The sequence below is a fragment of the Falco biarmicus genome, chromosome 14, assembly GCF_023638135.1.
Source record: "Falco biarmicus isolate bFalBia1 chromosome 14, bFalBia1.pri, whole genome shotgun sequence".
Lineage (NCBI taxonomy): Eukaryota > Metazoa > Chordata > Aves > Falconiformes > Falconidae > Falco > Falco biarmicus.
In genome coordinates, this window is record NC_079301.1 from 20,947,882 (window position 1) to 20,974,818 (window position 26,937).

Here is a 26,937-nt window from a genome sequence, read left to right on the forward strand (position 1 = left end):
GTATTGGATATTCCATACTCGGTGCCAGGGGGTTTAAAGCCAAAGAAAGAATTTGGCTGCAGATTTGTGTTTCATGTGATCGATGCAATTACTGCACTGAGTGTTTGAAAGGGTGCTAAGCCTCGAGGGCTGTATTTGTCTTTTGACTTTAAACCCCCTTGCTCTGCAAACAAAGCCAGAAACGGAGTTCCAACTTTTTGCCACAGCTTCCCTCTCTTTAAAGGGCTAGCGATACAGTTTCAGCCACACAAGGTTTAAGAGACAGACCTCGGGTACGCTGCGTGTACAATTCTGTAGACGGCGCTGCTCCCACCCTCGCTGCCCGCCAGCTTGCCAGGCAAGGCGCACGGCAGTAGGAACCTGCTTTATTCAGTACCACAGAGCAAGGCATCTGTGGACATTTTACTATTTGAAAATGATCCATACAGAGCAAAATTCAGAGAGCTGTATCTTTAATTCTTGGCCACCATCCAAAGACTGAGAATTCTGCCAGAAATTCAGTGTGGCTGCTAAGAATGACATCAAATTCCAAGTGCACCCACGTTTTGGAAGCATTAGAAGTGGCTGTACCAGCTGGCCTGGAGTGACACAAACATTACCACTAGAAATTAAGTACACACCTTTGTGATTTAGTTGTTTTATTTTGCTCTTGCAAGCAGCCACAGGACAGGCTATAGAAGAATAAATAAATTAAAGCAGAATGTGTAGCAATTTATACAACCCCAACATTGAGATGCCTGACTTCATCATGACAGAGTGCTTTCTTACTGTACCTGAGCCAGTGTCCAGGCAGTAACTGACCGGAACTGATCTAAGTCAGGTATTTACCCCTTTGGCCAAAAATATTTTTAAACATGCCCTCAACCAACTTGACAAAAATAAAACGTAGAAAAAAAAACCTCTTGTGACATCATACAGTCAAATTCATTTGTTCCGAGTCTGTCAGTCTGTTCCAAAATACTTCTGTCCAAAGTGTGTTGGTGCAACAGGATGAACTTCTGTAGTTAAAATGGTGATCTCTGGGAATTCCTGGATGATGGATTTGGCACCTTTAGAGAGAGGGCAGAGGCAATAATGACAACAGCACTGCAGCTGTATTTCAGCACATGTTAAATCACGATTAGCAGAACACAGCAGGTAAGTCAGGCTCGCTTCTTCCATCTCCGCTTCATCTTTCTGCCTTGGCTGACTGTCTATGAGGAGAAAACCTCCTGAATTTAGCGGACTGCTTTTTTGGATTTTTTTACTTGGATTTTTCTTTCCTTTACCATACACGTGTACTCCCATCGCCACAGTGTTACAGACTGCCCGTCCAGTTGACTTTTTTGATAGATTTCTGCCATGGCCAATTTTAAAAACAACACGCAAGACCTGTTCTACTTCACAGAAACAGATGTTCCTCCTTTGGATCCCCATCACAAGTCAAGGTCCTGAACACGCAGACAGGGCAGTCCTGTAGCTTCGTGTACCTCGCTCCTTACAGAACTGCTGCTCTGGGTGGGCGCCAAGCCAATACCGCTCGCAGGCTGCTACAGTCCAGAGCAGCAGCAGGACTGCCATTGCTTGGTGAGCTGCCAAAGCATTTTGTGTACCTGGCAGTGCTGAAAATTCCTGCTTCTAGGAATACGTAACCACTTATAGTTTTGCCGTTAGCTGTAACAGGCCTTTTCCTTTCTGCTAGCCCGCTGCCTGTGCTGAACGTGTTGCCGTTCGCTCTCTTACAATTCAGCCAAAAATAAAAGAAAAAACCTCCTCTGAGCAAAGTGCTGCTGCTGTCCGTATCTGCAAAGGAACAGCTCTTCACCGCTGTCTGAAGCGTGTGACTAACGTCTCCCTTCCCCATTAAAGGTACGTGTGCTCGCTCTGCTGCCCTCCTCGCTCCCCTGCAACTTACCGTGAGGTGTGGAGAACAGGCTTAGCAGGATAATGACACTTGGTTGTACGCCATGTTCTACAAGAACTTTGACAGCCTCAATGACAGTATTACCAGTACCTAAAAGGGGAAAAAGCGAGATTTTTATTTCTCTTTTCCCTGGTGGAAGAACTTGTCCTAGGCCATCCAAAAATATCCGTGTTAACACTGGGGTGTGGCCGAATGATGATATTGTCCTTTCCCACTGGAAAACTATCACCTCTGCATGTCTTAATTGTAGAAAACTTTGGTCTCCTGCTGAAGGAACTTCATCTCTACTCTGAAACGGCCAACTCTGCCAGGTTTCAAGCACTGAAGTCGGTGGATTTTATTAAAGCCCTGAGGCAAGAAAGCTCATCTAAAATAGTAAAATAGCAATTAAGAGCTCTATGTGTAGAACCAGAATTAAATCATCGACTGGAAAAGTTACTTCACCCTGACAAACTCCTTACAACATTTACCAGATATTTTTTTTTTTTGGTAGTATTAACTAAAGTAATTTACTTCTAGGATTACAGTATTAATCCAAAAATGTCTTTTAATAGCATGAGAAAGATACTGTTTGAGTCTTTTCTCATGGCAAAACTTTAAAAATTAAATGTGTATCATGTCTTAATGTTTCTACCTTTCTCACAAACGCAGGCATGCCCAAATGATTTGCTCCGCATTCGTGCTGGTGCAGGCTGACTAGTATGTATTCTGGCACAGCCCGATAAATTCCCTGCTATGTCACCCAAACCAAGCAGAAAACTTAATCCAAGCCCCCGAAATTTGGAAGTTTGCCTTTACACTGAGCACACTTGCTGTTCGGATGAATCTAGCTGTACATAATGAGGAAAGGCACTTACTTAGTATTGGGTACATAAGAAGAACCTTTCTCCTGTAGATGTCTGGTGGAAACTTAGCGTAGTACACTTTGGCTCTTTGAGTCTCCTCATCGCTCTGTATCAGGATTTTTCCTATGCGGATTGATCTACAGCAGTCTCGTAAACCTTGTTCCATTGCCTCTCCTCAAAATGAGCAGCAAAAAAACCCCCAAGAACAACTGTTACACGCTGAGAAATGGCACAACTGTAACATGCTGCAATTAAATAAGACAGCCCCAATACTGCATTGGTGAAGAGTTCTAAAAAAGGGGATTTTTTTTCTCAGTTCTAAGTGTTAAAAACACCTGAAGTGATTTTCCTTTTTTTCTCTGTTCTGACAGAAAACCGAGTCTCCTTGATGTTACACAGCTCCTGGGCATTGGTGTTTCCACACACCAGTGCTCAGCTCTCAGAGGCAGGAGCTGGAAACGTCAAAACAAACGTCTGGGGTTTGGAGAACGTCTCTGAGCTCTGCCCAGAGACAGGGGGGTGCCAAACGTAGCGCTGGAAGCTGTGGAGCCGCTGGATTTTACATCACAGATACCAAGGTTTGTTCCACAGCACTGGGCAAAACAACAGTGACTCTGCCCCCACCGAGCGCGGCTGGTTTGGAGACCCCTGTGAGCAGAAGTGTTGGCGGCAAACCAGGGGGGGCAGCCGGCCTGGCCTCTGCCCTGCAACGGCCACGTGAAATCTGCTGCGGCTCTTTGTCTCCTCAAAAGTTAATGGAACGTACTACTCGGCATTTGTGGTCAAGGATACCTAAGCAAGAGTAACAACTGGCAGGTTTGGGTAAAGCTCTGCTGCAGAGAAGTGTTGTTGCACAGTTTTGTAAGGAAGTTGCTTACAGGTTTCCAAAACGTTTAATTTGTGCCCGTTCAACAACCAGGATCTGCCTACCGCTTCTCATTATGCTGACTCCGCAGTTTCCCTTTTCAAATCTGACTCCTTCATACTTGTGTCCTGTGAGAGGAAAGAAACCAAGGCGTCAGTGGCAGTGATTGCTCCCTTCTGCCCCACCTTCATGCCCCTCTGGGGGATGCTGCTCTAAGTGACCTGGGTGTGAATGGACCCCGAATACCCCAGGGACAACAGTGAGCTCCACACCTCGACAGGTGGCATGTACCGGTCTGCACACCGTGTCCTGCAGCCCTCAAACAAGCTGGGGGCTCAGGGCCAAAACTGTAATTGGAAAAGGAGTTGAGCTTCTTCTGCCTTTAGAAATGGTGTCAGACAAGCGGCACAGAAGTGATCCTTTTTTGTAACTCAGGTATTCTGTGGTTATTTTAAACGAAGGACACTATGCAAAGTAACGGTAAATAGTGAGTCCCCTAAGAAGCCAGGTACATGGAGTCCAGTGCTGCAGGTGGAAGAGTTAGAACAAAATATGATGCTGCAATGCTACTGTCACTGTGTTCTTGGTCACTGAAAAAAAAAAGAAAAGCAGGCAACGGTATGCATATGAGAGAGATTAGTACTGTGAGCTCAGGCCTCTTGTTAATTCAAAGAAAAAGACAGCAAAACAAGAATGTCCCAGTGCCAGTTCTTCAGATCTAACCCCAGAAGCTGGTAACGAGCTTGCCCAGCACCACGGCTGAGAAGAACAGGTGGTGATGTTCCTTACAGGTGTTGCAAGTTCCCCTGCCTGCCTGATAAAAAGTCCAAAGGCTTTCTTAAAGGAGAAAGAATATGGTGTGCCACCGATGTCACAGAGGGGTGTTCTGCTGCTGAGCCCAGAAGAACAGAAATCACCCGTGCTTACGGCATCTTACAAATGCCGGGAGGAAAAGAGCTCAGTATAGGTAAGCAGGAATCCATGCAGAGGCATCCAAGTTCTCCAGGGCACCTGCTACTGGAAAAGCTCAGCTGAGGCCATTTGAGCTCCCGCACTGGGCACAGGTTTTGCTGTGAAAGGGCAAACACGCTGACTGCAGAGCTACAGCACTTTCAGACTAAGGCCATCTACAGCTTGCCTGGGACTAAGGGCAAGAAACGGAGTCCTTTGCTAAGGCGCCGTGTGCTCAGCGAGCAAGGTCTGAGCCTCCCTTTGCCCGCAGCCAGGGCAGTGGCCTACTCCAACTGTAGAGCTTCCAAGTGATGTTACCTGCAGGTGACCTGCCAGTCAAACTGTGTGATGCAGCAAGAAAATGGTCACCAATCTGCCCGTCACCGACTGACCTGGAACAGCCATGACACCACTGCTCACAAAGTAGCTGCTGTTTTATTTAAAAATAAACTCTGTCCCTAAACTCTGTCTGCTTTCAGAATTGAGTGTTCAGTCCAGCTTTTCTCTGACTAAAAGTAAAGACACGTCAATGAGGTACTGCGAGAGGGGACAAGGGTGCAAACATACAAAGCTGCTCTCACCCTGCAAAAACTCAAATGAAGTTCTCGGGGGGAAGAGCACTCACCTGGCCTGTCTTAGTGTGCTGTGGGTTCACTGCGCGTACTTCAGCCGTTCCCAAGAAGCTGCTGATGCACCAAGCAGCCACCTCTCAACACATGCTACCTGACATATCTTTACAGTTAACAGGAGCAAACCAAAATTACTGCAATGGGCTTCCCCTGGTGTCAGCACAGCCGCTTTTTCTTTCCTGCTTATCGTCACTCCCAGCTGGCCCCCAGTTGCAAATGGAGATGGATTGAGGCTGGTGTGGCAAAACTGCTTGTGCCAAGTACTTTTTCTGTAATGGGCATGCGTGTCATCAGTTTTAATTCAACATTGCAGCATGGGGAAGTACACTGATCTTGCACATACACTCATAAATTTTCATCACGATTTTGCAAGACCAGTTAAAAACTTTAGGATAATAACAACCCTGACTGTATGTTTTGCTCAATTGTGTTTTACACACCTAGCTTTTTAAGGACTGTTAGGGACCTTAACTTTGTACCCTGAACGTTAAAACTGTTCCAGCCTCAGGCACCAAGCCTGTCAGGGTGCAAAGAGCGCCTGGATGACGCTTAGTCATATGGTTCAGTTTTAGGCAGTCCTGCGAGGAGGAGGGAGTTGGGTTCCTTCCAACTCAAGATCTTCAGTGGTCCTCGTAACAGTTCCATATATTTTTCCATTACTTAAGCTTCCACTTCCAGGCCTGCCTAGGGGAGGAATGATTTCCCACGTACCTGTTGGAGTGGTCACGGTACATTCTGTGTATGGCAGTTGGTTCAGTCCCTCTTCAACTACAAGTCTGATCTGTAGAACCAGAAAGATCAGTCAGCTTAAAGGGATTTGTTATCTATGGAGATAAGATACTCAGTGTTAGTAGTTACTGCAGGTACTAGGTGAACACCTAACAGCCTGATGGGTCTAAAAGGGTCTCTTTAATAGTAGTTAGGGACTGAATTTAGAGACCTTTTGGGGGTGCTGCCTATGTTTTGTCCACAAAACGAAACTGGGTGCAGGGGGGCGGGTCATTGGCAATCATAAAACTGCCTTTGTTTCGATTTGGCAGGCACAAGCATCACAGACGAATTTTACTTAACAAATGAGTGAAGCACCAATGCAACTTCACCACGCTGACAGAAACCACTAGTGAGAAAAAAGGAATATTCACCCTCTCTCGCTTCCCATCAGCTAGGCTCTGAGGTCTATTTTCACATCCATATTTCTAAACTCCAGCAAGGCCGCCAGAACAGCCACAGAAGCTGCAGCCATGTACATGCACCACCAAATGCCCAAAGACAAGTCAGTCGATCTAGAAATCTCTTTATCACCTTCTCCTTCTGGCACCTGCCAGCTGTGGTTACTGTGGGATGCTCTGCCAAGCACCTGCGCTTTCACACAGTACAGATGGCCCGTCTCAGCTGGGACCTCTCGGCTGGAGCTGCAGCTGGTCAGCCACGCACCCCTCCAGTGGCCAGCAAACCTCCAGCTCTCCCCTGGTGCTGGCCCTGCACCTGTACTCCAGGCAAGGGTACTGACACGCATTCAGCCGAAGCCAGAATGGTTGCCTATGAAATCATTAGAGATGTAAAATTTCTCTCTGCTAGCAAGCCAAAGATTCACGGGCCAGAACTGCTCAAGCAAAGCTCCTGCCAAGCCACAGATGAAACCTGTTCAGCAAAAGTCACCGTATGATGGCAGAAATGAGGTGATTGCTCCTGGGACTGAGCAAGTCTACTGCTCACTTCAGACATTTCTTAGTTCAGAAACAGGGCAGAACAGACTGGAAGATTTTTTTTCTGTTCTTCCATTCTGCCCTAGTTCCTAACGGTCTCTACTAGGAATTAGAAACAGCCCCTTAAATTGACAATCCCTCTTTGAAGATATTTTTAGAGACTTTAGTATGAGCATTTTTTCCTAGAGTTGGGTTTGTGGCAGCCGTATTTAGAGGTGGTGGTCAGACTAAATCAGGGAAGGGGTCACAGGGTGCAGCTGACATACAACAGGAGCAAAAGACCGAAACAGCAATTCACAGGGTAGTATTTCCACTGTAGCGAAACTGCACATGGGAAACAGGCCCTTCGGAATTGTCGGTCCCCTTTTGCGCTTGACTCGCTGCACGTTTGGTGGCCCCAGGAGCATACATAGAGAAGCCAGCTCTACTACCTTCCTCCTCCTCCTCTTCTTCCTCCTGTCTCTCTGCAAGTAGGGCTTTTGACTCAATCTTTTGGCTCAGTCACTTTAATCCTGAGACTGCAGGCACCAGTGTTCTACTGAAAGACATCTTCTCACATAAACAAGCCAAGAAATCTTTGATTTAATTTTAGGTTTCTGGGACATTCACACAGAAATTTATTTTCTTAAAGCTACTGCATGAAAAAAAGCCAACTTGTGAGCCAGGTTTGGAAGAAACGCTTTTTCTTCTTCCTGCTGTCATGTTGACAGGGTTAGCATCGCTCTACATTATCTGCCACGAGTTTAGAGTAAACCAGTGAAGGTCTATATAGTCAAATAATCTCCTTGGTCTTACTACACATACCAACAGTTCATACAGAGGCTGGGAAGGATTCTTCTGTAAACTTGTCAGTGTTGATGCAACATTTATTTTTGCACCACGCTTTCTGCCACCCCCACGCTCAGGGATTATAACTTCTACCTCTTTTCTCTCTGGCCCCAAGAGCCAGCAGCCCTGCTCCTCTCTCACAGAGGTGGTTGCCACGGCTTGGAAGCTAAAACAGGTACTATGGCCCTCACATGAAGCAGGGAAGTAAAGCTTTGGTCCCAAGGTAGAAGAGTTTGACCAGAAATTAGAACCATGAATTAAGGATACCAATAAAAAAATAAAGTCTATTTTTAATCGGGGGAAAGAAAAAAAGCTAAAAGGGATGTTAAATTCTAGCAGGCCTAGTTAAACTGTCAAGGCTTACAGTTATGCTTAAATTTTAGATTAAGCATTTAATGCTGATATCCATAATTATATGTCAGTGTGCTCAATTTATTACAGTTCTATGTTTGAAGATTTACCACAGAGCCTTGGCAGTAAGCAAATCGAAATACTGTTTGCTTCGAACCTTCATTAGTACAAGATCTGTTAGAACTGTTAGCAAAAACAACAGTTAATAGAGGTCCAAGGAGTTTTAGCTAATTACCACATAAACATTTCACGGATATGAAAATGTTAGTGAAATCTACCTTTTCTCAGCCAATTAAGCACATGAATAAAGTCTCCTTACCATGCTCAAATAGCAGGGAAGAAATCAGGTTTGACCAGTTCCTCAGAGTCCATGAACAGAGAAATTTGTACATAGGCAACTACAGAAAGAAGGCTGACAGTACTCTCATTCAGAAGAGGTGCAATCACTAAATAAGGAAACCAGCCTGGGTGCAGTCAGAGGCGGTGGTGCTGTGACCAGACAAAACTGGAAAAACGGGAGCCCTTTTAGAGCCACCCCAAAAGGCATCTGTGATCCTCAGCGGCTGCGTGTTACAACTCTTCCACCTGCCTGCACTTTAAAAAAAGGTGTAGCATTTCCACGCCAAGAAACCAGAATGTAAATAAATTCTGGAGTGACCATTATTATCTTCCCCTGTTTGTGGGAAACCAGTAGTTGTAACTGTATTTTACATGATTGCCACGTGCCACTGAATTTCCAAGACCATAGTAACTCCCAGGGGGATCCCCTCACCCATTCAGGTGTAGCTTTTCTTAGAAGCTGAAGGGAAGGCAGGACAGTGGGGCTGCCAGCCATACTTTGTATCTCTTTGCACCTCAGGATTTCCAACCACTTTTAAAGTATGCATTATCGCCCCCCTGAGAGAGGTAGGTGGGCAGAAAGGTGAAGTGACCTCTTCAGTGTTATGCAGGGAGTTGCTGGTAGGGCTGCAAAAATAATTCCTCAACCTCAGGCCTCCAGGCAAACCACAACATCTACCTTCTGCTGACAAGCACCACTGTACTTGTGAACTGAGGCTGTAGGTCAGTGCTGTGCAAATGACAAACATCTGCCTGACCCCAGCCTGCAAGTCAGGTTTACTTGCTCCTTGCCAAAACTCTAGGCATGGCGTGTCCTCTATGGCTCTGGGAGACAGCTCCTCTTCCTGGTACTCGCCTGGTCTCTTTAGCCCACACCACCACACCACTCAGCTGCTGTGCAGCACCAGCTTAACCTCACAGGGCTGCACCTAGCTTAGTGGGCACCTCCTGCTGAGCAGGCCTTGGGAAAAAAAACAACAGGTGGTCTCAGTAAAAATGCTGTGAGTTTTGTGAGCATCTCACTAGTTCTACAGCAATCCCACAAGGTGACAACAATTAAATGCTTCCACATTGCGTGGGTTCTGCGCAGCACACAGGCAAGGGTTCAGCGCGAGCCTCTTGCACCGACGGGAGTTGTCTGCCGGTGTTTCTCAAATGGGTCTCGCTAACGCCGCTCACTACCTGTCCAGCTATCTGCTACCGCAAATTATGATTGATCGTCTTTGGTGTTAAGACGCTTACTTCCCACGGCTGCCTCCTTCACAAACACAACACGGGTTGTCTTCATCCTCCTGACTTTAACCCCCACCTTTCAGCACTGGCAGTGGCTTCAACTCCTTGATAACCTTTACCACCTGTCAAGTCCTTTCTCTCACAAGTATCTTTGAATGTTTCTTTTGTGTCATCCCCTTACACATGAAACAAACTGTCAGAAGAAAAAAAACTGTACCACCAGAAATTCATCAGCTTTAGAATCCCTGCCGAAGACCTCTTCCTATGGTGACCTTAGGAGATATTGCCACTGCCAAGCTAGTAGCATGCTTGACTTCGTTCCCATTTTCCTCTCTGCAACAAGATCTATTTTGCTACCCTACAATCCCACGCACGTGTTTCTTCTCTTCACGTACTGCATCTTGCCACCAAGCTCTCTTTGCTAACTGGGTGGGAAACATGGCAAGTCTTAACCATCTTTGCACCCCTCCATGGCTAGTAGAGGCCACGTCCCACACGACATTGTAACTGTTCTTCGCCACACCTAGGAAGAACATACAGAAAATGAGACAGTCCTACATATTGTTCTGCATAAAATTCCTCCTACAAAATGGAAAATGAACTAGCAGGTTCTGCAGCAAACATCCACATGACCAGCAAACAGAGGTGCTTCTGCAAAGAGCTGCTCCCTATCCGTACAAGTGGTGGCCAGCTTGTAGAAGACAGCGGGACAAGGGCCTGAACTCACTGCCTGGAAGCTGCAGTTTTCATTCTAGCAATGAGGAGGGAAAAAAAACATCAGTGCTTCCCTCACAATGGCACAGGACCTTCAAGTACAGTGAGAAGGTATGTGGGAGAGGTCCTTTGCACTAATTAATGACAGAAAGGTACAGTCAAGACCGCGAAAGGTTTTCCTGTCAGAATAGCCAGTGTTTATCTCTCTTTTGAAAATACCAATTAGGAATAGAGTGCTTCTCTTTAATTCACAGAAGCTGGCAAGAATGAATGCTCCTTAAACAATGCAGCATGACGGGAACCTAATGTAAGGCAAAATGAGAACGTTAAGCCTTTCTGTGAAAGGAGTACTGGTGGGGAAGGGGCCTGTCCCGTGCACTGGCGACCTACACCCTGTAAATGTGTGGCATCACTGGTGTTGACCTTTGTTGGCTTCCTGAATCTTTCTTGCACATTTAAACACGTGAAGAACCTGAAACCACAAAACCCAGGGGGAACGACACACAGTTGAGCTGGTCTTTCACAGGTGGCGGATGTTTCCTGGGCTGTTCTTACTTGTCCGATGAAGTATAAAGGACATGTGTCTATTTAAATGGTATCTGCTGAGAACTGCTGGCACAGAACAAGCTTGGGGCTGTGACTTTCTGCCTGTCCATTATGAAGTACTACTGGCAAAGGCGGCACTCCAGTCACTTGATCCACGAGTTATGAGTGATGGGATTGGTTGGCTTGGGCCTTTACTGTTCTTGGTGAATGGCAACGCAAGAAACATCCTCAAGAAGGGAAAAGCAGGGGGGAAAGTGGTAAAGTAACAAAGATTCAAAGTACTGCAGTCACAGTCTTAGGTTGTGGTCCTATCTAAGCCCTGAGCAAGCCTGGATAAGGCACGGATTAAGACTGGGCTCATCGCAGGAAACCTGCCTGCTGGTGCTGGCAACTGAATGGTCTCTGGACTCTGCTAGAGGGGAAAAGACAGACTTTCCTTGCTAATGAATGTGGATTTGCAAACAGCAAACACCCTCATGAATACAAGGAAGTATTATGTGTGGGCGCATTGTGGCTTTCTTTAAGCATGTAATTTAAATGAGATGAATGTTGCATTCCCAACAGTCCTTGTTCTGACTTACTAAAATCTGTAAAAAACTTCAAATTGCTTTGTCCCTGCTGGTAACTAACATACAGCTAAAAACAAATTCCCAGTGTGGACGCACCCAGAGCTACTAATCTAATACACAACAAGTGCCAGGAGGCACTTTGTGTACAAGCAATTGTTAACATCTAGACTGTAGAAATTGTGCAGCTCTGTTCACAAGATCAAAAGTACTGTTTCAAAGTAAAACTGAATTATCTGTAGCCTCTATGCATCTGTCTTTAAACAGTTACTCTCTTATTACTACTGCTCTCCATCCTGAAGTAGTTGTGTTTGATAACAACATGGTTTCTGGAACGGTTTGAGATGAAAGCAGCCCATAACAGAGAACAGAAGTCTCTACACAGAACATTGTCAAACAGCAATTCCCTTTGTATAGAAAAGTTGCTCTCACACCACCATTATTCTGCTATGAAAGACCCGTTTTATGGAAGAGTTACAAAGTACAATACCAAGAAGAAGAAATTCTTTACCTACCAGACGATCAGCAGAAAATACGAAGTCTCCTCTACTGGATTTCCTGAAAAAGGTAATAATTTATATTTTAAATTGGGGAATAATTTTAAGAATATTGATTTAATACAATATTAATTCAAAGACAATATATTCTAAAGGCAGTTCAGAGAAAAGCCTTCTACCATATACAAAATTTAGTCCACAGAGATTCTGCTTCATGGGTTTCCCGCTTGGCAGTGAAGCCTGAGACACAGTGAGCTAACACAGGGGTCTGCCTCTTACTGCTGGCAACATTGCTGCACTGTGCCAGTAGCAATCAAAGCATGAAAAGATAAGGATGATATCCTGTAGGTTTTCCACTGTTCTACCATTCCAGCTGAGTTCCAAAACCCCTCACAAGCTCAGATGTGCACCAGCCTGGTACGCTCCCTACAGCTCTGAGCTCTGCTCTGCCCGTTAAGTCAATCAGAAACCATGGGACAGTGGTAATGCGGTCCCCTAGCCCTGGGACGAATTAACACACCTGGTAAGCAGGATATGTACCCTATCTTATCTGGCATTCACGCACAGGATGACTAGATTGGTGAATTTGAGACTACAGTGAGCAGGGATGCACAAGTATTCCCATGAAAACTCCTCTCTGCCGGCTCTGTACCTTGGGTGCAGCTGTTCGCTCCCGTGGCTGCGTGGCTTTGGGCCCATTCAGGAGACGGAATAAGCTCGCTTCCTTCCGCCACACACTAAGTATGCCACGCTAAAAGCCTGAAATTTAGAAGCAGTTTCTAACACCTCACTTCCCACGTCAAGACCAACTGTCACTACCCAAGAGTAGAACAAACTGCCAGTTAAGGAGCCAACACTTACAGTATGCCAGCCTTAAAAACAGGCAAAGCATCAACCTCATAGGCAGGTACTTTTAAATGAAATGTGCCATTAGTCACAGCAGGCATACGCCCCTCTCGTTTTCAAACCATGATACTCTGGGTTTCTCCTTAAATACCATAAAGAGAGTTTTGCATTTAATCCCCTAGATTCTGCAACATCTCACATGGGTGAAAGTCAGCAGGTTTGTCTGCTTTTTTCCTGGGCAACTGGTAACTTAGCCATGCTAAAAGAAAAGGACTTTTAAAAACAGTCTAATCTAATTTCTTTCTGTGTGCTAATAACCCACTAATAAAAATGGTGTTTGCTTTTATTTCTTCCATCTTTCTGGTAATGACAGGATATTAATAACTTTCTGTGACTCTTGACATTAACCAGAAAGGCGACACTCAAAAATAAAAACCCCAATTTCAAAACCGCAAAAAACAACCCCCAAAACCCTACAATTATACAAACTGGTTTTATTAAGATTTTTGAAGAGATTTGTATTTCCATTGGTGGTGTGTATAAATATTTTTTAAAAAGAGAAGTAGCAAAGTGTGTAGGTGGCACACCTATGTTCTTCCACATTATGGCATGTATGGAAATGTAGCCATTATTTCATGAATGAGTGGTAAGACAAACCCAACAATGCCAGGACTGTGGGTTTGACTGCAGTAACACACGTTTAGAGTGAGTACCATGAGTTATTAATACAGATACTAGATTAATACTAGAATACTAGGTTTTAAATTAACTACTGCACTTGCAGAGAGACACAGATGGTTTTTATGCACAGTTCACTGAACACCCTTAGCCAGTTACGCCTGGTTTTTTGAGGGGAGAACAACAGAAAACAATGGTGCATAAAAATGAAAGACAAATACTAGTAATGCTGAATATGACAGACCTCTTGTACACCAGCAGCGGGAAAGCTGTGACCAGATTTCAAGCCCCACATCATATGAGAACTGCTAGGGGCCAGAAAAAAAGGCTTATGTGAAAACACCATTAACTGTTCACCTTAAATACCAGATAGAACTATAGAAAGTAACGATCAATGGCAGACTAGAAACTTTTTCAGCTGCTCAATCAAGTAACAAGACAGCATCTAACAAACCAAGGTGTTAAAACTTGACTTGTAGCACAACACAAACATGTTAAACAATATAAATGTTTTATTTTGTTTCTGAAAGTATGTGAGTATGGCTGATGTACAGTTAAAAGTCATGTGCATGTCTTAAGAGATGAGAAGAAATGTTTTTGGGGAATGTACTGTAGTACAAGCTAGCTGCTTTCTTCCTGCTTTAGCACCTGGTAATAGTTACAACCACCGATGTATGGCTGTAGGCTATGTGGGTTGTGGTCTGACCCGCTGTAGTAATTCCTGTTTCTCTCGTTACCTTACAGAAGAACTTCTTGACAGACACCCAGGGCACTGTGAAGCCAAAAAAAAAGCTGCTTCCCTAAACAGAATTTGTAAAAGGCCTTTATAAGAAAGCTTAAGGCACTGGACAAACTGTTGCCATGAAGGGGAAATGATGAGACACAATAACCTTTCAAAATTTACATTTAAATAATCAGGTCTGTTGTTAAATGAGGAGTTAAAATGACACTACCAATGTAAGCTAATGAATTTACTTCTACAGAGACCAGACCTCTACATTACAAATAACTGCAGCACTCATTTAAGCCTCCAGATCCCTGGTTCTAATCTGTGCAGGCCAGAAATTACTTTGAGATCATACGCTCCCTAGAAAGAAGCTGTAACTGTTCGTAAACATGCAATACTTAAATGCATCCCAGTAGAGGACTCAAAATTTATACCCAACATAGAGTGTAAAAGCCAACTACCCGCCCGTTAAGCATTTGCTGGACAGAAAAGTGAACAAGCCAGTGAAAAAATGAGCAAACCCGCACACACTCAAGTTGAGGTGATCTATCCATCTCCCCAATTCTGGCACACAGACGTAGTTCTTGTTAACTTCAATGAAGCAGAAGAAATACCTGGTCATTTCAGTTTACCAGATGGACATTACTGATTCAGCCAGCTGTCTCTGAACCCAACACAGGACAGGATGACCAGCCACATGAAGTCTTCTATTGCAATTTAAAGGCTGCGATTTATTTCTCTGAAGCCTCTCAGAAACAAGAAAAGAGCCTTCTGCTTTCCTGAGCAGCTCACACCGTGGACAAAATGGAGTCCCTGAGGTCTTCTGCACCTGGCCTGACCATCTTTAGTTCCATGCAGCATGCCTGATTCTACCTTGCATTGCACTGGGAGTATCTATCCCTTACTTCACAGTAATATTCCTAAACTGACTGTTTTTTCCTACTTTTGTTCTGTTTCTCTCCCCGTAGTAGCTTGCATTTTAATATCTGCCCTTTTCAGGTGATCACTGTACCTGGAACATCCATTTCCTACAGCATTAAGTAATGCAAATATCCTCCTTGTGTTAAGACAGCTCTTAGCCATTTGTTTGGGTTTTTTTCAATCCAGAAAGATCAAGTACAAGGTATCTAGCTGCCCCACAGATGATACAAGTTCTTCCTCTTCACCACGCAGTGTATGTGAATGCACCCTTTTGTCAGTTTAAGTCAGATTTTTTGACCGATGGCTCCTCTTTGCAGTGCAGCTTCTTATTCACAAATAGGGTACTTCTGAGGAGTCTCTTTTAGCACTTGGTTTAATACTGCAGTGGTCATAAAGTCGTCTTAATGCAGACTGCACCTGCCCAGGGAAAGGTTACTGCAACAGTTTCTAACCAGTGCGGAAGAAATCCTCTCAAACTGACCACATTTTAGCATCATTCTGAATGACAGGCACTAAAATAGGCCAGTCTGAGGCCTGTTTGCTGAGATGCAGCTGACTTCCTGGGACAGAGCATAAAAATAACATTTCCCTACTTTCCTAACATACAAAGCCTACACCTGCCTTTCTGAGCAGACTGTTGTCCCATTTTCCTCGCTGGTTGGGAAGGGAGCTTGCACAGGACAGTTCCATCTCCACTGCCAGGGCAGCGCCATGCTCAGAATCAAGCACGGTTTGCCATCACTGCAGCTGTTATGAGTAATTCATATTTACAAGCCTTAGTCTATACTTCTCCTAACCAAAGTATTGTGCAATGAAGCTGATGCAATTCCGGAAAAAAAAACTCTTTACAGTTAAAATAGCAGCTGCTGGCTTCTGGATAAGCTCACTATAACCAGAAATTTATTAGATGTATTTGCAAGAGTTCAAAACCTACTTACAACAAAACAGGAATAAAAACCCTAGCTGGGTGCAGTAACCACATTGCTAGTATTTGCCTAGGTATCAAAACTATATGCTGTTTCCTTTTCACTAACCTCAAAACCTTTTCTAGGCCATCACCAAGCCTAATTTGTATTTTCTCTCTCTCTCTCTGCTTAGCCAACTTACAACTTCCCTTTCTGCTCTGCAGGAAGGCTGCCAGGTAGATGTTCTCACCTGCAGAGATTTTTTGTGTGGTCTTGCCACAACTGCCCTCCTCATATCGAGACTGCGCTACCTCTGTGTGCTCCCACCTGCAATGAGTTTTTGTTTTTCCACAATGCTTTGAAGACTAAAAACAATATAAATTAGTTTAAGGTAACAAGGCGTATGTCAGCTAACGAAGTTAATGCAGGTATTGGCTTTGAGAGACAGTGATTAGTTTTGCATAATGATGTGTTAGTGTTATTAGCTGCAAAGCACCCAAGAACCAGGAAATACAAAAATGTGGCCTAGGCAGATGGACAGACAGGAAACAAAGGGAAGAACCGTGTCCCCGCCGTGTGTTAGTTGTTGTAGATGTTAGAGTGTGCTGCAGGAAAAAAAGGTTTTGTTCAGAACCTGACCCTTCTATTACTAAACTTGATTTTGCACCTCTGTGTCTGCTGGTGGTTCTTGCACCAAAGCAGGCAAATTTGGCCTTTAATAGATGGCTGCTACCTACGTCTGTCATATGTTGCCTGCTAAATTTAAGGCAGCACAACAGTAATCGTGTCAGCACTAATGTTGTGGGAATCTTGCACGCACTTATTTGATGTGGGGCTCGTAAACTGGGCTGTGCCCATGCGGCATGCCCATGGGCATGTGCCACATGCGGCAAGCTCCCTGCCAGCATGGTGGCCACCAGCACCCACAGGAGCGAGAGGGCCACCCCCATCCTGCGCGCACCATCCCTGCAGTGGGAGCAGAGGCAGCTCCTGCCGGGACACTCGGCTACGGCTCCCTCGAGGTTTCGCCGCCCATGCACGATGTTGATGATGATGATGTGGCAAGCCAGCTCCTGAGATCCGCGAAACCTCCCATCAGGGCGCGTAAAAAGCCCGGTAAGAGCCGCCGACCGCGTGCCTTTGTCCGCACCGGCCCCGAGGCGGAGCTCCGGGGCGGGGCCGGGCCGCTGAGGCGCGGGGCGGGCGGCCCCGCCACCCCTCCCCGGCCCTCCCCGCCGGCCGCGCGTCAGCAGCAATGGCCGCAGGCGGCGGCGCTGGCGTTCGGCCCGGCTCGGCAGCACCCCGAGCCCCGCGGCCCGCCCGCCGCCCCCGGGCTCCGCGGGGAACACCCGCCCGGCGGGCTGGGCCGTGCCGGCAGGCGGCAGTGCGGCCGGGGCCGCGGCTCCCTGAGGGAGGGGGGCCGGGCCGCCGCTCCCCTCACGCTGCCCGCTGCTCCCCCTCGGGCTGCCCCGCGGCCCGCCCCGCGCTCACTTGTCCCTGATGATGGTCTGCAGCTCCCGCAGCTGGTCGTTCATCGGCAGCAGCTTCAGCTGCGGCCCCAGCGGCGGCGCGGCGCCCTCCCCCGCGGGGATCGCCGCCGCCACCCCGTTGCTGCTGCTACTGCTGCTGTCCGGGCTGGGGCAGCCGCTGTCCTGGCCGGGCTCCGCGAAGCGGATCAGGCGGGAGCCGCCGGGCGCCGTGCCCGCCGCCTGCTCCTCCGGCGGCCGCGGGCCGAGCCGCTGGTTCTGGCAGGGCATCGCCTCCATGCGCCGGGGCGCGCCCCCGCCCGCCGCCGCCACGCGCCGGCCCCGCTGCGCCGCCGCCGGGGGGCGGGCAGCGCGCCGGGCCGCCCTCGCCCGATTGGCCGCCGGTGCCGCCACTCAAAGGCGCGGCGGGAGCGCAAGCGAAGGCGGTGGGCGGGGCGCTCCTGGTGACGTCGCGTCCCCGCCGCCTGCCCGCGCTTCGCGCCTCTTCGCGCGCCGCCTCAAGGGCTCCCGTCAGGGCCGCGCCTTGGCTCTCCCCCGTCGCCTCTGGCTCTCCAGCACGTTTCCCTCAGAGCCGCCCTATCCTGCAGGGCCCTACTCAAACAGGAGCCGAACGCCGCCTCTCCCCACACACTGTATGGCCCAGATGTTCTGCTGTAGGCTTGTTGGCTGTATTTCTTGTTGGGATTTTTGGTTTGTTTTAGGGGGACATTGCAAGGTATGAGGAACTATAATACACATAAGCTTAGCGCAGGTTCACATTCTGAATATGTACTTGTGAATTTCTCCTGGCTATAAATGCTTCGTTGCCACACTTGGGTGTGTGCAGACACATGCATGGCCCAGCCCTGCAGCGCAGGCTCTTGGCCGCGTGATACGTGTCCAGTATTTCCACTGCCTCAAGCTCTCTGGACATGCGCAGCACCGAATACCCTGTTTGTGGGGAAACGAACCCTGAATTGTGGTGTTGCAGTAGTTGACTTGGCTCTAATGCCTCTCTAATGGAGACTGGCAAAATCACTCGGCAAACGTGTACTGCTAAACCTCACGGTACCGCGCTGAGGCAACTGCACTGTTACGCTCTTGCCTTCCTTCAACAGGGAGAGAAGAGCAGGTCCCACGCGACCAGCAACAGAACCGCTTACCTACTTCCAGCAAGACCCTAAACCTGAAGACGGAAACACGCATTTGAGCATTCAGGTCATACTGCCTTTAGGACAGAGCCGCGCAATTTTTTTGTCTAATACAGTCTTAAAATTCTGCATCAAGCACCAACCGCATAAGAAATAAACCCATTCCTCTCATGAAATACAAAGAGCAATGTCTAGTGTTCTGATGGAATATTGAAAATGACGTTCTGTCATTCATCTGGCACTGAGAAACCGTATCAGCGGACGGGTGGAGAGGAGGCGATTAATTTTGAAAAAGGAATTAGAAGTGCTAAATGCTAGCAGCTTAGTCTACAGATAACTGAGGGGTGACAATACCCCGTGCCGTAAACATTTAAGAAGGGCAAGAAATTACTAATGCTGATAGAAGGAAGGAGTACTGGAAGCAATGGGATCAGATGAAGTACAGGAAAGCTACAGATAAATACCTGGCGAATAATTGTCATCATGGCCATGTGAGAGAGAGTGGTATTTGATGGAAAATTTTATAATTAGCAATTTTAATATGCCATTATCATGAACTGAGAAAAAAACCAGCTTTAGAATTTCCATTTTCTGTGCTAATGCATATGGGGTTATTTTTTCCTACACTTTGAAGGCCAAAAAGGTACTTAATATATTTGATACTAGTATTTTCCCTGCACATTTTGCCTTTACCTGCTCTTCCTTCTTCAATAACTCCCTGGTGCTGCTGCGTTTATTTCCTCCCCCTACTATTTCAGTATTTTCTCCAGTTCCCATCTTCTTTCCTTCCCTCTCTCTTTCTCTCTCCCCTTTTGATCCCAGTTTATTTACACAGTACCAGATTATTGATACCTGTATGCATCAGTGCACAAACGGCGAGGGAGATGCAGAGAGGGGAAGAGGCCATAGACCTACAGTGGCCAGGAAGAGGACTGCCCCTTCTCTCAAAGTGACCTAGCCAGGAGAACAAAGCTCGTGCTGTAGACACAGAAAGCTAACAGACGCGTTTTATAAACTTACACTGTTTAAAAAAGTAGTGTGGGACAAAAAAAAGAAAGAAAAACAAAATCTGTTTCTCAGCAGATGTAGCTGTAGAAGAATCTCCTTGGAGACAGACAGAAATCAATGCATGCTTCAGAGCTGGCACTCAGAGAAGATGACAGTAGCAGCTCAGCAGAAGAAGTAGAAGTTCTGGAAATGGGAATAACTCGCCACAGAGGAGAGCTGTGAATAGAATCCTAAAATACATCTAATCTGGACTTTTTCCACACCGTCGTCCAAAGCACCATAAAATACTATGCTGCCAATACTAAAATACTAAATTATTAAATGCTAAATTATTGTGGCATACTAATATTGTGTTAATCAGAGGGGTGCACGTGGGTATAATTTGTTGTACAGCCACCAGTCCTTGCAGGAGCTGTGTAGTCACCAACTAGGTCTTGCGAAGAAGGTCAGTGTGCTGAAAGATAGCACGTTATGTCCTAACATCTCTCAGTATCCCTGATGGCAAAACAAAGATTAAAAAATGAAGACACCCCTGGCATATGGGGTGTTGGCATGAAGGCTAATTTGCTCATGTTTTCTCAACACTTTGAAAGCATCATCTGCCTAATAAAAGATATTGGATTGGGTACTTAATTTTTTCCTGTAAGAACCATACATTAGGGTGTAGTGTAGAAGCACAGAAATTTTAGTGTGGAGGTATTACATACCTCATAAAATCAAGGCATTTCAGAGGCAATAAACTGGTATTAATTTACTCTATTTACTTCAAAATAGATGAATAGGGGAAAATGTAGTCAGAATGGACAAAAAAAATTACATTTGCAGATGGATGTGAACTGTGAAATATAGGGCAGAATGAAAGTATGAACTGCAATAAACCAAGAGGTTTTATAAAAAGCTATAAAAATTGATTCAAATTATTCCCATAGGCGTATTAATTCAGGCCTTTTGAAGCATCAGTTTTTATCGCAGAATCCTCAAAGCCAAGGTTGATATTGTTCCTTATAAGCCCATTCTTATCCTGAATATGTTTGATTATGATTGCATTTAATCCTAATCAAGAAATAGTAACAAGCCATATACTTATTTATAGTCTGGTAAGAAGTAGAGTTGGCAACTTATGTGCTTACATGAAACCAGCTTCACTGCGTGTCCAAGTGGAGGGAGCATTGCTAACAGGTAGTAGGTATGTTGCTCATAGGTTTGTGAAAGCACCCTGCTGAAGTCCCAGAAGAACTGTTAAGAAATCCCATTTATCACACGGATAGAAGATGGATCGAAGCTAAAAAAAAAAAAATCTAAAGATAGGGTTGGAGTACACTCAGCCCTTCAAGGGGAATGTTAAAATGAGGTATGAATTCAGTTACAAATCCCAGGAAATTCTTGGAAGGGAAGGGTCTGAATAAAAAGTTGGGGGCAGCCTGGATATGTGTGTCCTAACTCACAATGATGAAAGGAAAATCAAAATGAGTTTCATTTCTGGATCTTAGCCACAAAACTATGATATGGTCTGTCAGCTGGGGCAGAATAATCTCAGGGCTGACCTAAAGCACAGCTAGGTATAGGCATGTCTTTAATATACTGCTTCATGCCTGCCTCTAAATATAGTAACTGTGTTGTTAACATATGAACTTCCATATGTTGTTTCTCCTGTCATTCGTACCTTCTATCTTGCACGAGGAATGGCTTCAAGGTATTTGGTAGACACTAAGACAGTTCCCTGGTGTGGGCATGGTATGATGGTACTCGAGGTCTTCCTGCTGTATTTTGCACTGCCTGGTGTGGCTTCCAGTTTTTACAAGCAGCTAAAAAGACCGGGCATATCTCTACTAAGCTTCACCAGACAGTTTTGGAGCTAGTAATAGGTGGTGATATGGAAGAGGTATCTTTCTGTGGTTAAATTAGGTGGAAGCTCATTAGCATTCAGCAAGGCAGTGGAGATAGGGCCTGCATGCTGAGGGGTCCCAGCAAGTTTTTAACAATTGACAGCTAGTGAAACAGCGGAGGGTGTAAATCTTACTTACAAATAGGTTGGTTTAGTATGTGTATATAAGGAATTATTGCACTAAAAATGAGTAAACTTTGTCTGCACTATGCACTTTTTGTACTGTACTAAGAAATGATGTTCAGAGGTAAAAGGCAATACTGAAGAAAATGTTTAGATGCTTTTTTGTTGTTATTTTTGCCTGTAGCACAAATGGATTTGTCTTCCTATCTTTTCTGAACTGTCCCCGTCTCTGTGTTACCTTGCTTACCTTACGATAATATATTTTCTTCTCCTCAGGGGACTAGAAGTATTGACGTAAAATACAAAGCAGAAAGTTAAAAGTCTGACATATTGATGTTTATTACTGGCCATGCAGCATCAGCTAATTAACAGCTTGAACTGTAGAAGTTTCAGCACTTGGTTAAAAACAAGCATCCAGAGAACACAAACCCATTTCTGCAGCTGCTGCAAAGGCTGAGGCAGCTGCTGTCCTGGCCAGGCTCCGGGCAGCAGATGAGCCAGGAGCCACTGCCAGCTGCCCGTCCTGCGACCGTGGGCCTGGCAGAGCATCGCCTCCATGCGTCCCCACCCTGGCCGCCATCTTACAAAGAACGTGACCGCCACAAAGAGAAGGAAAAGGACGTGAAATTTGGAACGTCCATTAGTCAGCTCACCCTGGAAGGAAAAGCACCACAGAACAAGTGACAGGAGCAAATAAAAGCTGGAAATTCTTTGTTCCTAGAGAGAAGAAAGATATCCTCTAAAAATCCTATCTGGAGTTCTCAAACTGGTATACACAAGAGTCACAGCTCACTAGAAAGTGCAAGAAGAGACAAAGAAATGATCGGGTACATTTCCCCTCCAGGAACCCCAGCAGAAAGAGGGGGGTCTCACTACTAGCTTTCTGTGCGTAACAGAGCCAGTACAGTCCCAGCTTCCCACAAGAAACATGCCCACGGGGAAATAAGCAGACGCGCTCTTGAAGCCGTGTTTACGTTCTGCCGAGTTTCCTGTGCATACATTAAACCCTGCACCTCCTGCAGTATAAGTCACGCCCAGAAAACCCAGCCTGCATAGCTACAGCAACCAGGTAGCGTTAGAACTGAGCCAGGTGGTTTGGGAAAGTCTAAAAGCCAAGCGGGACCTTACAAGCAGAAGCAGCCCTTGCTCCTTGCTACAGTAGAAGAGTCAAGTGCCAGAGGTCCTCGTACGCGTACATCTACAGAGAGGCTGTGGGGGCCTCAGAGTAAAATACCACATCTCGGCCTTTGCTCATCCCATATAAGCAGCCACAGAGCTCAAGTCTCTGCACCTTTCTTAGCACAAGCGACAATTCCCACGCGTGCCCCACGAGCATCTCGGGAGGCATTTTAGTGATTAGCCATTAAACCGACAGATCTTTAATAAATTAATGCACAGCAAAGTTAAGTTACTTAAACACAGTCAGAGTCAAGCAGCAGAGGGGACATAAACAAATTAGTGACAAAAGGCCAGCCTCTTACTGGGACTGTCAGTTGGCATTGCTTGCATATGAGTGGTAACCGATAACGGAGTAAGAGGCATCCTTTATTTCAGTCTGCTTTTAAATTGAGAAAGGAGTCATACGAGGATTTGAAAATGAGCAAGGATTTTTGACCTTTTCTTTTTTCTTTTCAGTAAATATGTACAGATCAGTGCCAGGGTGTTACACTTTGATACCAGAGAAGAGAAGAGAGCAGATAATCTTCAAGGAATTGTGATTTTGGAAACCATCAGTTACAGTAAACGTTAGGGTAGCAACCCCAGGGTCTGCAATCTGTGCTTTCTCTTCTTTGCTTGCCCTCCTTAAGTGCGAGAGACCTGATACTTAAGACACCAATACAGATAAACGTGAAAAAAAAGTATGCCTGGGCAGTTCAGGAAGCAACATAAAAGAAAACCACCCACCCACAATTAATGATTTCCTGTAATATGACTGAAATACGTAGGAGGAGTTCTTGGAACCACTTTAAAAGCATCAAATGTTGACAGCTAAGAATGTCTACTTAGAAGACAATTATTTCCATAATCAGTAGAAGATTGGGGTATTTTTTTAAGCACAAAAGAGATAGGGCCAGGCAACAGCAGCTGTATTTGGAGTTGGGAAGATTAACCACATTTACGTCCAAGAGCCTAACCTAACTCAAACGGTGTTTATCCCTTTGTAACACCTCTAGTTTCAGTGGCATGAATCATAATATATCCTAATGTGTATTAAAAAACCACCAGAACATTGTTGTGAACAGCATCCTGAGCTGTCTTTCAGTGAAGTGTGTCTTCCTTTGGATAACATTTGAGTTTTCTAGACTAAGTAACTTCTGGCAGTTTTCCAGAAATTCTGAGATACATACATGCAAGAACAGGGAAAGGATATAACTTCTTTGCTAGAAGCTAACTCTGCAGTTTGAAATTCCTGAAGTAGGTTTGCTGCTCGCTTTGTACATTTCAGACATATAAACGGAGTTACACGCAAAACAAGGCACAGGAAAATACCTTACGGAAGAAATGCAGACCCTCCACTGACCAAAAGCAAAAAAAGTAACAAGAGTGACTAAACCCCACGAGACTCACAGGATATGCAGAAGTAACCAGATTTCACAACTTACTGTCCAATACTTAATGAAATACTTGAAGACTGTTGCAGCAATATACAAGCAATACAACAAAGAATAGTCTAAGAACAGTAGAAAGAATTTGTAGTTAGAAAATCCAATGCAGTTATTCGCCCTAGAGAACAAAAGCAAAGTTGAAATCAGGATGTGTAAAGTACACGGTTGCAACACAAGGGGTACTAAAATTTGGGGTGGGATGGGGTGTGTGGTTTATTCAGCCCCTTGATTACACAACACAGTTTCATCAATAAATAGCTCCCCTTAGTGGCCCGAATGCAATATGACTACAGCCTCTTTGCTTTTCACTTGAAGACTCCTTGTAAAAGTAAAAGGACAGTTCATAGTTTTGGAATCTGTTTTGAAGTTGGTACCACTGGTAAATTTTTAAAGGATTTAATATTTTTGGAAAATACCAGAAGTAAAGGTCTGGAATTTCTTTTAAAAAAGTCAAAATTATAATTTATTTTAACCTGCCTAGGTTAACCAGTTAATTTTCACTAGGTGGCATGCTTTCTAGGAACTGATACACTTCCAAGTGTGGGAACTGGAAACGCTTCAGGGCCCCAAAGAGCAGAAATGTGACTGCTGGTGCTGCCCTATGGGAGCACGCGCCGGTGCCTGCAGCAGGAGCAGAGGTACTTGGGTACCTTCCTGTGTAAAAAGACACGGGAAGGGCCAGCCCCTTCGCATCACTTCATGGTGACTCTACTCACTTCAGTGAAGAACTGTCCAGTAACTTACATGGCACAGACGGAACAATGGTGACAGTGATCTGCTGTGACGGAGAGACGGGACACAGCCTGATGCAAGCAAATGTCAATTATTGTATAGATACACAGGTATATATACTTTCAGAAGTCGCGCGTTTAAACAGATTGGTTCTTTTGAGCTAAGCATTGCATACTAAGCAATCCCTGATTGGTGGTTAACTACCATCAATCAACAGCAAGGTGTTATCTTTCCTTGGCGCCATCCGTCCCCCACTCCCCTATGCTCTGTCAGCATGACTCATCATGTTAATTGGTGTCTAGACAAGCTCGAGCACATTCCCCTCAGCTAAATGATTGCCACACGTGGTCCTAGTTTCCAGCCCGCTCCTGCAGCGATCGGGTTTTATTAGCAGGCATCTATCACAGAATCGAATACCTGAAATGAAAGACACATTAATACCAAAAATTGAAAGGTGTTCTTTTTTCACACGTTAGTTAAGATTCCACTCACTTCCCAACTATTCACGCTCTTTCCTCTATCACTTCAAAAGAGGAGTGCATTTGCAGCTGATTTTTGCTGCCAGGTCACAATCAGATAAGCAAGGCTCATAATTCTTCTGGAGACTCGCAGGTGCGGGGAACAATCCTCACTGCAAAGCACACAACCAGCTTAAAAGCGATAAACCACAAGTGTACACTTCCCTCTGGCCTCCACATTTACTCAGACTTTACAAGCATTCCATGTTGGTAATTGCCTGGACAGCAGGTCTCTCCTTCAGAATGCTCTGGCTTGTCTGACAGACATGAACAGGGCAGAGCCTCCAGTATTAACACCGATTTCTTTCAAGCTTTGAAAGAGGCACCGTACGCATTTAATCACCAAACAAGGTCCAGAAATCTTTTCACAGAATTATGCCCTGCATCTCTAAGCTAGATCCATTCTAAGTAGAAACAACTACGGATTTTGTCATTCTATTACTATTAGACAATAGTCATTTGCATATAATATATATAATTTTATATTATGTGCAATTTATTTGCAATTAAGATAAAATATAAAATAAAAAAGCAGACAACATAAGTAGGCTTTTGAACTGCAGATATTGCTTCTCAAAGGCAGCACCTGGCACTCCACTGGAGATGAGCAGAAGTGTTCAAGGTTTTTTGTTTTCCCAAGCATAAAACCCGAGAGAAAAGGCATTGGCATTACTTGTACAAGAGTTACTCCGTGCACGCAGTGGCGTTAGGAACGCCCTGTTGATCGGCAGTATCGTCTGGATTGCCAGCATATGCTACTTTAGCGTGCTTGGTTAGCTTTAGAGGAACAAAGCTCTCTGCTTAGCTGACCTCCATTCCCTGTTCTTGTGTACACCGGCAACTTCCTGGCGATTTCGGCGAGAATTTGCCTCTGTACCTCTGGCCTTTCTTCATTTTTGTGAAGGGTCCCAGAGACGCGGCTGCACTCCTGCATCCTTGAGCCCCAGGTGGGGACACAGTCAGATGGATGAATATGAGATTGAACGGGGAGGTGGGGTTGCCTCCCTGGGTGGAAGGCTCCTGCATTTCTGCACTTTCACTCTTTTAAGCCCCATCTAATTATGCAACTTAACTACTTTGAGAACAACAGTTTTGCTGAATATGCAACAATCTCGTCATCGATTTTGATGTGGGGAGACAGAAGGAAAAAGCTGTTTTAAAGTTCAAGCGTTTCTACAGGGCTTGACTGATGGAAAGACAGAGCCCTCTCCGGTCTATCTGAAGTCAAATGCCATTTTCTCATGTGTCTTGGATGGGCCCGCGTCTACTGGAGCAGAAAGGTATAAATCTTGGCTCTTTTCCTACCCATTTTTCTTCAGGACTGTAGCTGATTGTTAACTACAAGGTGATTTAAAGAACGTAGTCAAAATTTCTTAGTAACTGAGTATCCTTTATTGA

The 26,937-nt window shown here is 45.4% G+C and overlaps 1 protein-coding gene and 1 long non-coding RNA gene across 3 annotated transcripts; both read right to left on the reverse strand.

The window, feature by feature from the left end:
* Positions 1-621: 621 nt before the first annotated feature.
* On the reverse strand, positions 622-17,888 carry LOC130158990 (uracil phosphoribosyltransferase homolog). Its single transcript, XM_056360137.1, has 7 exons — positions 17,542-17,888; positions 11,992-12,034; positions 5,905-5,974; positions 3,679-3,741; positions 2,761-2,922; positions 1,895-1,993; positions 622-1,049 (listed from the first exon to the last, which is right to left on the reverse strand). The coding sequence occupies exons 1-7, from the start codon at positions 17,814-17,816 to the stop codon at positions 943-945; spliced, it is 819 nt and encodes a 272-aa protein (XP_056216112.1). The 5' UTR covers positions 17,817-17,888; the 3' UTR covers positions 622-942.
* A 4,109-nt stretch (positions 17,889-21,997) lies between these two features.
* LOC130159000 (uncharacterized) lies at positions 21,998-25,112 on the reverse strand. 2 transcript variants are annotated; one of them, XR_008825584.1, is made up of 2 exons: positions 25,034-25,112; positions 21,998-22,337 (listed from the first exon to the last, which is right to left on the reverse strand). It is a non-coding gene; the product is annotated as an uncharacterized LOC130159000 (long non-coding RNA). The 2 variants fall into 2 exon arrangements; XR_008825583.1 differs by lacking the exon at positions 25,034-25,112 and adding an exon at positions 24,287-24,440.
* Positions 25,113-26,937: the final 1,825 nt, after the last annotated feature.

What these genes read in the sequence shown, in the direction of transcription:
- LOC130158990 (XM_056360137.1), bottom strand. Translation starts at nt 17,816, where the DNA reads ATGGAGGCGATGCCCTGCCAGAACCAGCGGCTCGGCCCGCGGCCGCCG. An exon ending in CAGACCATCATCAGGGACAA is followed by an intron (nt 12,035 to 17,541) that starts GTGAGCGCGGGG and finishes TACCTTTTTCAG; the next exon opens with GAAATCCAGTAGAGGAGACT. An exon ending in TATTTTCTGCTGATCGTCTG is followed by an intron (nt 5,975 to 11,991) that starts GTAGGTAAAGAA and finishes CTGGTTCTACAG; the next exon opens with ATCAGACTTGTAGTTGAAGA.